A 12,141-nucleotide genomic window follows, 5' to 3' on the forward strand; every position below is an offset into this window, starting at 1 on the left:
ATTTACAAACATCTGTCAAGCAAAATGGGTCATCCTGAAGAGCTCAGTCACCTCAATCGTGGTGCTGTGACAGGATGTCACCTTTACAATAAGACGGTTTCCCAGCTGGATATTCCACGGTCAACTGTAAGTGATATTATTAGAAAGTTGAATTGTTTAGGAGCAACTCAGCCACAAAGCAGAAGACCACATAAAGTCACAGAGCGGAGTCAATGACCGCTAAGGTGCATGGGGCGTAAAAGTCACAAAAGATCTCCTGATTCCATAGCTGAAGAGTTCCAAACTTCCACTGGCATTAACTGCATGGTGGGAGCTTCAAGGAATGGGTTTCCAAGGCCGAGCAGCTGCATGCAAGCCTCACGTCATCAAGTCCAATGCCAAGCGTCAGATGATGTGATGTGAAGCACACCGCCACTGGAGTGCGGGGCAGTGAAAACGTGTTCTAGAGAGTGACCAATCACGCTTCTCTGTTTGGCAGTCAGATGGCCGAGTCTGGGTTTGGCGGTTGATGGGAGAACGTTACCTGCATGACTACAGGAGGAGGGATAACGGTGTGGGGCTGTTTTTCAGGGTTTGGCCTAGGCACCCCTTACTTTCGGTGAAGGGCAAGGACACCAAGACATTCTGGACAACGCTATGCTTCCTACTTTGAGGACACAGTTTGGTGAAGGCCCTTTTCTATTCCAGCATGACTGTGCAGCAGTGCACAAAGAAAGACCCATAAAGACATGGTGGGATGAGTTCGGTATGGAAGAGTGCGACTGACCCACACAAAGCCCTGACCTCAACCCCACTGAACGCCTTTGGGATGAAATGGAACGAAGATGGCGAGCCGGGCCTTCTCATCCAACATCAGTGCCTGGCCTCGTAAATACGCTACAGAATGAATTCCCCCAGAAACATCCCAAAGTCTTATGGAAAGCCTGCTAAGAAGAGTGGAAGCTGCAAAGGGGGGGGGACCACCTCTATATTAAACTCAATGTATTTGAATGCAATGTCATTAAAGTCCCTGTTGGTGTAACGGTCAGGCATCCCAATACTTTTGTTCATAAGGTAAGGGTCAAGGTGGATGAATGAAATGATTTATACTGAAGAAAACTGAAAAACATATTTCTGAAACTCACACAGTTTATTAAGGCCAGTGTTGACCGAAACAAAATGAACAATTTGGCATTACTGGTTTATTTCTCGAATGAACTTACTGATTTTGGCCCTGTTTTTTAAATCAATAATCGAATGTATTGAAATTGTGTAGGAACCCACCAAAACAAGTACAGGAATTTGTGAAACTGGAGACGCATTGCTCACGTTTGGTATCGGAAGCTGCTATATAATACAATGCCTTATTCTTCTTACCTCCCCAGCGAAGCTGTACCGTCCCTTCAGAATCATCCTGTACAGTCTCGTGCGATTCTCTTCTTCAAAGGGCATGGATCCACTCAGCATGATATACGTGATCACGCCGAGCGCCCACGAGTCCACCGTGTTGGTGTACGGCTTCCTCAGAAGGATCTCGGGGGCGATATATTCGGGCGTCCCACATGTGGTCCTCATCAACCAATCACCGGCTTTATTTCCAGAGCTGGCCAACCCAAAATCGGTGACTAAGATTTTGGAGTCGACCCCCGGGTGATAATAGAGGAGGTTCTCCGGTTTTAAGTCTCTGTGAGTGATTCCCAGGCTGTGCAGATATTTGATGCCGTCCAAAACCATCTGCAGCACGCGCGTGGCGTCGCGTTCGGTGAAAGAGCCTTTGGCGATGATGCGGTCAAACAGCTCTCCTCCCGTCGCCAGCTCCATCACCATGTAAACCCGCTCGTGCGACTCGAACACCTCCATGAGCTGGATGATATTGCGGTGACTCACTCGCCGGAGGACGTTCAGTTCCGACTCGCAGACCTCCCTTCCTTCTTTGGCTTTTGTTTCGATGATTTTAATGGCAAAGGGTTGTTTGGTGGCCCGGTGCTCCACTCGGACCACTCTACTGAAGCTGCCTCTTCCAATAAGGGCTTTAATATTGTACCTACAAAACCAAAAAAGGGTGGAAAGTTCAGTTAAATGATACTCGGTTTCTACCTCACCAATCAATCTGCCTGTGTTCACATCCTAGACTTCAGTTGTGTTGATAGTGCACATATTGTGAACATTAGACGATTAAAAAAATTAGAGCACTGAAGACAAGGACGGGACATTCAGAGCAACAAAGCTTGCTAGTCCCATCCATTTAATTCTTTTAAAATAACATTAAGTCTACTCTTGAAGGCCCCTAAAGTCCTCCTGTCTGCCACACTACTTGGTCACTCATTCCAAGTGTCTGTGGTCCTCTGTGTGAAGAAAAAACATCCTAATGTTTTGTGTGAAATTACCCTTCACAAGTTTCCAAATGAGTCCCCGTGTTCTTGATGAACTCATTTTAAAACAACCATCTCGATCCACTGGACTAATTCACTTCATCATTTTAAACACTTCACGCAGGTCTCCTCTTCATCTCCTGTAAAGGTTCAGCTCTTTTAATCTTTTCCTCATTACTCATCCCCTGTAGCCCTGAATCAGCCCAGTTGCCCTTCTCTGGACTTTTTCTTGTGCTGTTATCTCCTTTTTGTAGCCTGGAGACCAAATCTGCAAACAGAACTCCAGATGAGGCCTCACCAGTGTGATATAAAGGCTGAGCAGAACCTCCTGTGACTTGTACTCCACACATCAAGGCGCTATATAACCTGACATTCTGTTAGCCTACTTAATGGCTTCTGAACACTGTCTGGCAGTCGATAGCTTAGAGTCCACTATGACTCCTAAATCCTTCTCATAAGGTGGACTCTCGATTTTCCGACCGCCCATTGTGTATTCAAACCTCACATTTTTACTTCCTATGTGTAATTCTTTACATTTACTGACATTAGATTTCATCGTCCACAAATTTGCCCAAGCCTGTCTGCTGTCCAAGTCCTTCTGTGATGATATAATGGATTCCAAATTATCTGCTAATCCATCTATCTTGGTATCTGCAAACTTAACCAGCTTGTTCCTATCTAAATCATTTATAGATATTAAAAATAGCAGCGGCCGCAGCACTGACCCCTGCTGGTCACCACTCTTAACATCAGCCAGTTCTGATGAGGCTCCTCACACCATCACCCTCTGCTTCCGGTGTCTGAGCCAATTCTGCACCCATCTAAACACATCACCCTGAACTCCTACTTCTTTTCATTTTATCCCCAACCTCTCATGTTGCACCTCATCAAATACTTTCTGAAAGTCCAGGTCAATAATCTCATCTGCTCCACTCTGGTCATATCCTTTTGTTGCCTCCTCATAGAATTCCAGCCTGTTAGTAAAACACGACCTCCCTCTTCTGACCCCATGCTGACTGTCCCTAATAACTCCTGTCCTTGCCATGTGTTGTTCCATCTTTTCCTTAATAATTCCTTCCATTAAATTTTCCTGTGATTCACATTAAACTTACGGGCCTGTAGTTGCTTAGATCTGCCTGTCCACTCTTTTTATATAACAGGATAATATTTGCCATTTTCCAGTCCTTCAGACTTTCCCCAGTACACAGTGACTCGATAAAAATATGCGTCAAGGATTTATATCTGTACTCGCTAACCTCCTTAAGAACTTGAGGGTAAACATCTGATCTGGTCCTGGGGCCTCATGTACTGTATAACACCGTGCGTAAAATTCGCACAATAACATGGCGTAAGCACAAAAGCAGAAATGTGCTTATGCACAGAAAAATTAAGATGCAGGAATCTGTGCGTACTCCAACTTCCACGTTCTTCCGCTACATAAATCCCGATCAGTGTGAAAAGTAACGCTCGTGCACGCACTTCATGTAACGCCCCAACTCCTCCCAGAATTACACCTCTTTGAATATGCAAATCAATATAAATCGCCCTTAAGATCAGTCGTCTGTGAAAAGACAATGGGAAAAGCACGGGGGAAAATATAAGAATTATAGCAAATACCAAGTGGAGGCAAAGGAAAAACATACTATTTGTCCAAATAAACCATGGTATAATCAACAAAAGGAAGTTGATCGAGTGACATACAGTGGTGTGAAAAACTATTTGCCCCCTTCCTGATTTTCTTATTCTTCTGCATGTTTGTCACACAAAATGTTTCTGATCATCAAACACATTTAACCATTAGTCAAATATAACACAAGTAAACACAAAATGCAGTTTTTAAATGATGGTTTTTATTATTTAGGGAGAAAAAAAAAATCCAAACCTACATGGCCCTATGTGAAAAAGTAATTGCCCCCTGAACCTAATAACTGGTTGGGCCACCCTTAGCAGCAATAACTGCAATCAAGCGTTTGCGATAACTTGCAATGAGTCTTTTACAGCGCTCTGGAGGAATTTTGGCCCACTCATCTTTGCAGAATTGTTGTAATTCAGCTTTATTTGAGGGTTTTCTAGCATGAACCGCCTTTTTAAGGTCATGCCATAGCATCTCAATTGGATTCAGGTCAGGACTCTGACTAGGCCACTCCAAAGTCTTCATTTTGTTTTTCTTCAGCCATTCAGAGGTGGATTTGCTGCTGTGTTTTGGGTCATTGTCCTGTTGCAGCACCCAAGATCGCTTCAGCTTGAGTTGACAAACAGATGGCCGGACATTCTCCTTCAGGATTTTTTGGTAGACAGTAGAATTCATGGTTCCATCTATTACAGCAAGCCTTCCAGGTCCTGAAGCAGCCAAACAACCCCAGACCATCACACTACCACCACCATATTTTACTGTTGGTATGATGTTCTTTTTCTGAAATGCTGTGTTCCTTTTACGCCAGATGTAACGGGACATTTGCCTTCCAAAAAGGTCCACAAGGTATTTTCCCAAAAGTCTTGGCAATCATTGAGATGTTTCTTAGCAAAATTGAGACGAGCCCTAATGTTCTTTTGCTTAACAGTGGTTTGCGCCTTGGAAATCTGCCATGCAGGCCGTTTTGCCCAGTCTCTTTCTTATGGTGGAGTCGTGAACACTGACCTTAATTGAGGCAAGTGAGGCCTGCAGTTCTTTAGACGTTGTCCTGGGGTCTTTGTGACCTCTCGGATGAGTCGCCTCTGCGCCTTGGGGTAATTTTGGTCGGCCGCCACTCCTGGGAAGGTTCACCACTGTTCCATGTTTTTGCCATTTGTGGATAATGGCTCTCACTGTGGTTCACTGGAGTCCCAAAGCTTTAGAAATGGCTTTATAACCTTTACCAGACTGATAGATCTCAATTACTTCTGTTCTCATTTGTTCCTGAATTTCTTTGGACCTTGGCATGATGTCTAGCTTTTGAGGTGCTTTTGGTCTACTTCTCTGTGTCAGGCAGCTCCTATTGAAGGGATTTCTTGATTGAAACAGGTGTGGCAGTAATCAGGAAATTGAACTCAGGTGTGATACACCACAGTTAGGTTAGTTTTTAACAAGGGGGCAATTACTTTTTCACACAGGGCCATGCAGGTTTGGATTTTTTTTCTCCCTAAATAATAAAAAACATCATTTAAAAAGTGCATTTTGTGTTTACTTGTGTTATATTTGACTAATGGTTAAATGTGTTTGATGATCAGAAACATTTTGTGTGACAAACATGCAAAAGAATAAGAAATCAGGAAGGGGGCAAACAGTTTTTCACACCACTGTAGCGTGTTGGAGAAACTTGAAAGCTCATGTTCACAAAATCGCACAGTCCCAGAAATAAAAAAGAAATCACATATCAAAGTCGCCGTGAAAAGCCGAGTTGTAGCCCACTGTCTGAGTGTCATATGAAAGCTTATTAGGGTACAGAGAAAAAAGGCACACGGTGGGGAAAAAGCACGAAATGTCAACTTCAATCTCGACATTTCCACTTTAATCATGTAGTTTATTTTGTCATTAAAGTAGAACATCATAAACTTCATCTTAAAATCATTTAATTAACCAGTTTCTCAAATCACATCGTAATTAAAGTAGCACGTTAAATGCTTTGTTTTGTATTTGATCTTCTATGTGCTCTGTGTGTGTGAATCACTACTTGCTTCTTAAACCGGCTCTCTTCCTCCAACTGGACACAGAGTCCATTACATTCGTGATATTACAGCTCTCTGAATAACTAAAATACTGAGATGTATACGTGATATCATTTTCATGATGACAGGAGTTAAAGCACGTGATTGTGCGCGACCTTCGATGAAATTATTTATTGCAGCAGTACTCAGGGGCGGCTCTTGGCTTGTGGTGGTACTGGGCAGAGAAAGAATCGGTGGCTATTTCGCCTGCCATTGTCAATATGGTATCTTATGCACGGTGGATGGCCACGTCTGTTGCAGACACTGCATAGCCGCCTCGTGCTCATGACACAAGCGTTTAACTTTTGTCGAAATTTGTCGCGCTTTTAGCTGTGTTGTTATTTTCTCTTCTGTTTTATATTCAATATATATTGGCGTAGCCGCCACTGCAGTCCTTGCTTTTCTTTCCCCAAGTAACCGATCGCCATACAATCAGCTCTGTAATAGAAGTTAAGCCATCTGTAAGCTTAGCGCCGATTCTTCAAAACGTTTAAGGAACATTGAAATATCTTCGTAGTACATGTTTAATTATTCTATCCTTCACGCCAGTCCCAGTGAAGAATATAGATTATTTAAATGAAGTTAAAGTTTTATCTGTATAATTTAATAAACATATTTTGCTGCATTTCACCTTAAAAATGATATCGTCATCATATGTAAATACGCGCTTTATAAAGTGGCTCAGGTTGTGCGATATTATAACTGTAGTGTAAGTTTACAGTGGGGTGATTGTACTTATAAGTACAAACAGTTCTACAAGGAGCAATTGATTGAGTCCGTTTAGAGTTCTTGGGATGAAACTGTTTGTGAACAGGAAAGGCTTTAAAACGTTTTGTCGTGGCTGAGACAGCGTGTCCTTAAAGCTGTATACTGATAATTCTCTTTCCGATCAGCTGCTGCTGTGATTCCCACTCAGATACAGTGATATAAATACTCCGAGTCGTGCAGTGAGAGAAATATGGAAAAAGATGATCCGCTGTGGCAACTCCTAACGGGAGGAGCTGAAAGAAGAAGAAGAAATAGAAGTGAGAGTAACAACGCTAAAGCAGTTCTGGTATTTGGAATACTATGGCTGTTCCCTGGACCATTATATTGTTACGAGTTAATTACAATCAGATGCATTACACTAATAAACAATATGCGGTTAGTTTCTGTGTATTTATAAAGCCGCGTCAGGAAAATAAGGAGTAATCACACAGGAACAGTAGCACTGCTTTGACGCTGGGTGCCACCAGTCTACAAAGCCGAGCGGAGAACTTGCGTACGACAAGGTATGAGGTACCGTGGAAAAGTGCGTGGCTTTACGCCAAGTGTAGGTTTTATACATCGCGATCTGAACGTGGAAAAGTTCTTACGCAACATTTCTGTGCGTACGCACCGTTTATACATGAGGCCCCAGGTGATTTGTTTAATCTCAGCAGCTCTTCTCTCTCTCCACAATTTCCAAATCCCTCAGTTTCTCCTTAGTAGTCCCTGTTACTGCTGGAGGTTATCTACTTCCTCACATCTGAAGACCTCAGAACAATGCGAGTTCACTGTCTGTATCTTTTAATTCCCCTTCACTATTCCTGATGCTCTTCACCTCCTCCTTGACTGTTCTCTTACTACTAAAATCCTGAAAGAATCTCTTGGTCTTCTTTCGCCTTATCTGCTCTATTCCACTCCAACTGTCTTTTAGCCTCCCTGCTATCCTTCTTAATGGTTGCCCTCATGTTCTCATATGCTCTATGATTCACTTTGCAGTCATTAGTCTTATATGCCTTATTCATCTGTTTTTTTTCCCTTCGCAGTTTCTTTATTAACCCACTGTGGAGTTTTTCCATCCATCCATAAATTATCCAACCCGCTATATCCTAACTACAGGGTCACGGGGGTCCGCTGGAGCCAATCCCAGCCAACACAGGGTTGCAAGGCAGGAAACAAACCCCGGGCAGGGCGCCAGCCCACCACAGGGCACACACACACACACTCCAAGCACAGGCTAGGGACAATTTAGGATCGCCAGTGCACCTAACCTGCATGTCTTTGGACTGCAGGAGGAAACCCACGCAGACACGGGGAGAACATGCAAACTCCACGCAGGGAGGACCCGGGACGCAAACCCAAGTCTCTGAACTGCGAGGCAGCAGCGCTACCCACTGCACCACCGTGCCGCCCCACTGTAGAGTTTTTGTTTTATTTAATTTCCTACTAATTCCAAATTTAGCTATGTACTTGACCGGCTTTGCCTGCTAAACATTTTTAAACCTGCTCCACTGCTCCTTGACAGTCTCCATACTTGGCTTATCCCAGTCTATCCTCTTTAGACTTTGCCACATCTGCTCAAATCCTGCCCTTTACAATTTTAGTCTTTGTATCCACACTCTTACAAAACACTGAGAATTGTATTATATTATGATCACGTGATCCGAGTGGTGCAATCACCTCTACCCTCTCAATTCCATCCTGATTATTACCGAATACTAAATCCAGACAGGCTTCACCCCGTGTCGGCGCTTTAACATACACACCGTGTTAAAAAACAGTCACTGATTACGTCTACAAACTCCCGCTCTTGTGCTCTGCTATTTGTAATATTATCCCAGTTAACATTGCCGCATGACTAGAATATCCATCCATCCAGTATCCAACCCACTATATCCTAACTACAAGGTCATGGGGGTCTGCTGGAGCCAATCCCAGGCAGGAAACAAACCCCGGGCAGGAGGCCAGCCCACCACAGGGCACACACACCAACACACCAAGAACACACTAGGGACAATTTAGAATCACCAATGCACCTAACCTGCAAGTCTTTGGACTGTGGGAGGAAACCCACGCAGACACGGGGAGAACATGCAGACGCCATGCGATGTGTCATCTACTGGAAGGAAAGTGCAATGCATTTTATTACCACAAATGTTTGTGAGACACCATCTGTTGAAAATACAAATGTGATGCACATGTCTCTGTTATATGCCATTTGGTATGGCACTTATAAAAGTAGTGCTAATGTCTGTGATGTGGCATCTATTGGTATTAAATAAATAGATGCATTTTATTACTACAAATGTTTGTTGTTGTTACCATTGCAATGAATTTCTCTTTCTCTTGGAATGAAAAATGCAACGCATATGTCTCTGTTATATGCTTAATAAATTTTTCAGCTCATAAAAGTAGTTTTACTGGAAAGACAAATGCAATGCATTTTATTACTACAAATGTTTGTGCTGTGCCATCTGTTGGAATTACATATGCAATGCTCATGTCTCTGTTATATGCCTTTTGGTATGGGATTCATGAAAAACAGTGCCATTTGTTTGTGATAGGCCATCTATCCACAAATGCAATGCGTTTTATAACTATGAAATGTTTGTAACGCACCATCAGTTAAAATTACAAACGTAACGCATATGTCTCTTTGATTTATAAATTTGACATGTGCCCCGTAAAAGCAGTGCTAAAGTTTGTGATGTGCTTTCTACTGGAATAGCAAACGTACTGCATTTTATCACTACAAATGTTTGTCATCGGATTCAGCGGGTTGGAAAATGGATGGATGTTTGTCATGCTCCACCTGTTGGAATGATAGAAACACAGCAGCTGGAAGGACACACAGACACTATTTTTTATTAAGGTCCATCAAAAAAATTCAATCTCATTTCTAGAAGTCTTCAAACCCTTTGCTAAGGCACACCAGTTTAAGCTCAGGTGGCTCCTGTCTGTTTTAAATCTCCTTAAGATGGGTCGAGAACTTGACTGGACGTCACTTAGAGAGACACACGTGTAGCTGTGTATTGGAGGTCCCTCGATGTCAGAAACCAAGCCATGAAGTCTAAGGAACTCTCTAGACATTCCAAGATGAGACTGGAGTGTGCCATAAGTCAATCGGGGCAAGGGGATCAAACCATTGCTAAACCTTTCATTTTTTTTTCCCCAGGAGGTCAGCAGCCAAACTATTTGTGAAATGAAAGAAATTTGGAACTTCCAGGACTCTTCCTAGAATGAGCCGCCTGGGCAAACTCAGTAACCAGACAAGAAGGCCCTTAAGTCAAAATGATGAGCAAGAACACAATGGTCACTCAAAAAGGAGCTCCAGAGGTCATCTGCTGGGATGGGAGAACCTGTTGAGCCGTCTCAGCAGCCCTTTCTTAATAAGGTGCTTATGACTTTAGAGTTATGGGACACTTGAAAAGGACTCTGACAGCTGGAGGACAAAAGGGTCTGGGGAGACAAAAATTGAACTCTGTGGGCAAAACAACAAGCACTATGTCTGGCGCAGACCAGGCACTGCTCATCACCAACCTAATGCCACCCCTGAGGTAAAGCTGGGCAGTGGCAGCATCACGCTATGGGGGTACATCTCAGGGATAGGACTGGAACGGAGAGAAGGACGAATGCAGCAAAATTCAGAGGGGTCCTTGAATGTGACCTCAGACTCGGGTGACGATACACCTTACAGCAATGACAATCACCTGAGACATAGAAAACAGCATTTTCTTTTTTTAGGGGTTATTGAACTGTTTAATTATCAGGACATGAGTAACACATTTTTTTATTTTCTACACATGGATGTTGGAATGATAGATAGATAGATAGATAGATAGATATGAAAGGCACTATATAATAGATAGATAGATAGATAGATAGATAGATAGATACATATGAAAGGCACTATATAATAGATAGATAGAGATAGATATGAAAGGCACTATATAATAGATAGATAGATAGATACTTTATTAATACTAAGGGGAAATTCACAATAAAAAAATATCCCTGATCCCTTCAGCCAAGACAACACCAGATTGGTTTCAGGACAAGTCCCTGAGTGTCTTCGAGTGGCTCAGCCAAAGGCCAGACTTAAATTACACAGAATATGTGCATAGAGACCTGAAAATGGTAGCTTACAGACATTTCACATCCAGTCCAATGGAGCTTCGAGAGGCAATGCCAGGAAGAATGGAATAAACGACCCAAACTGAGGTGTAAAAAGCTTGTAGAGACTTAGCTGAGAAGATTCGAGGCTAGAACTGCGGCCAAAAGAGCTTTTGGAAAATACTGAAGGAAGGGTCTGGAAAACTAACAGAACTGAGAGGTTTCAGTTTCTGATTTTTAATAAAATTACCAAACCTCTCTGAAAACACGTTTTCAGTTGTATTGAGCGAGCAAGAACAGCAAATTTAGCCCTTTAAAAATAAATCTGTAACACAATAATGTGTGCAGAAAGGGAAGGGGACTGAAATCTTTCTGAAATCAGTGTAAACTGGCTATCGGGAAGCCCAGGGCAGGATATCAATATCTGCATGTTTTAACAATGCCAAATCTTACCAGAAAAAAACTAAAAGAAAATAAATAATAATAATAAAAACAACAACAATGATATAGAGTTTTACTGCCTTGTACACCTCTCCCACTTATATACTCAATTTAGCATTGACTACTTAGAACCTAAGCATTAAATATACCATTATTTGTACTCCTAAACTGACTCACCCAAGTATGCGATGCTTTATCAGTTTACATTACTAAGTCATTAGCTGCAGATGAGACTTCACTCAGCACATTGTTTCACACACAAGTGTGTGTGTGTAGTTTATGATAGATAGATAGATAGATAGATAGATAGATAGATAGATAGATAGATATGAAAGGCACTATATAATAGATAGATAGATAGATATGAAAGGCACTAGATAGATAGATAGATAGATAGAAAAGGCACTATATAATAGATAGATAGATAGATAGATAGATAGATAGATAGATAGATAGATAGATAGATATAGATAGATATAGATAGATAGATAGATAGATATGAAAGGCACTATATAATAGATAGATAGATAGATAGATATGAAAGGCACTAGATAGATAGATAGATAGATAGATAGATAGATAGATAGATAGATAGATAGATAGATATGAAAGGCACTATATAATAGATAGATAGATAGATAGATATGAAAGGCACTAGATAGATAGATAGATAGATAGATAGATAGATAGATATGAAAGGCACTATATAATAGATAGATAGATAGATAGATAGATAGATAGATAGATAGATAGATAGATAGATAGATATGAAAGGCACTATATAATAGATAGATAGATAGATAGATAA

General features: G+C 41.8%; 1 protein-coding gene across 1 annotated transcript in view; it reads right to left on the minus strand.

Annotated features, from left to right (window-relative positions):
- The window catches only part of LOC120530122 (serine/threonine-protein kinase H1-like), a 59,951-nt gene that overhangs the window by 47,146 nt on the left and 664 nt on the right, over positions 1-12,141 (minus strand). Inside the window, exon 2 of the mRNA XM_039754301.1 lies at positions 1,357-2,023. Within this exon, the coding sequence (XP_039610235.1) occupies positions 1,357-2,023 (667 nt within the window). The remainder of the gene's footprint in view (positions 1-1,356; positions 2,024-12,141) is intronic.

This window comes from Polypterus senegalus, chromosome 5 (genome assembly GCF_016835505.1).
Source record: "Polypterus senegalus isolate Bchr_013 chromosome 5, ASM1683550v1, whole genome shotgun sequence".
Classification (NCBI taxonomy): Eukaryota; Metazoa; Chordata; class Cladistia; order Polypteriformes; family Polypteridae; genus Polypterus; species Polypterus senegalus.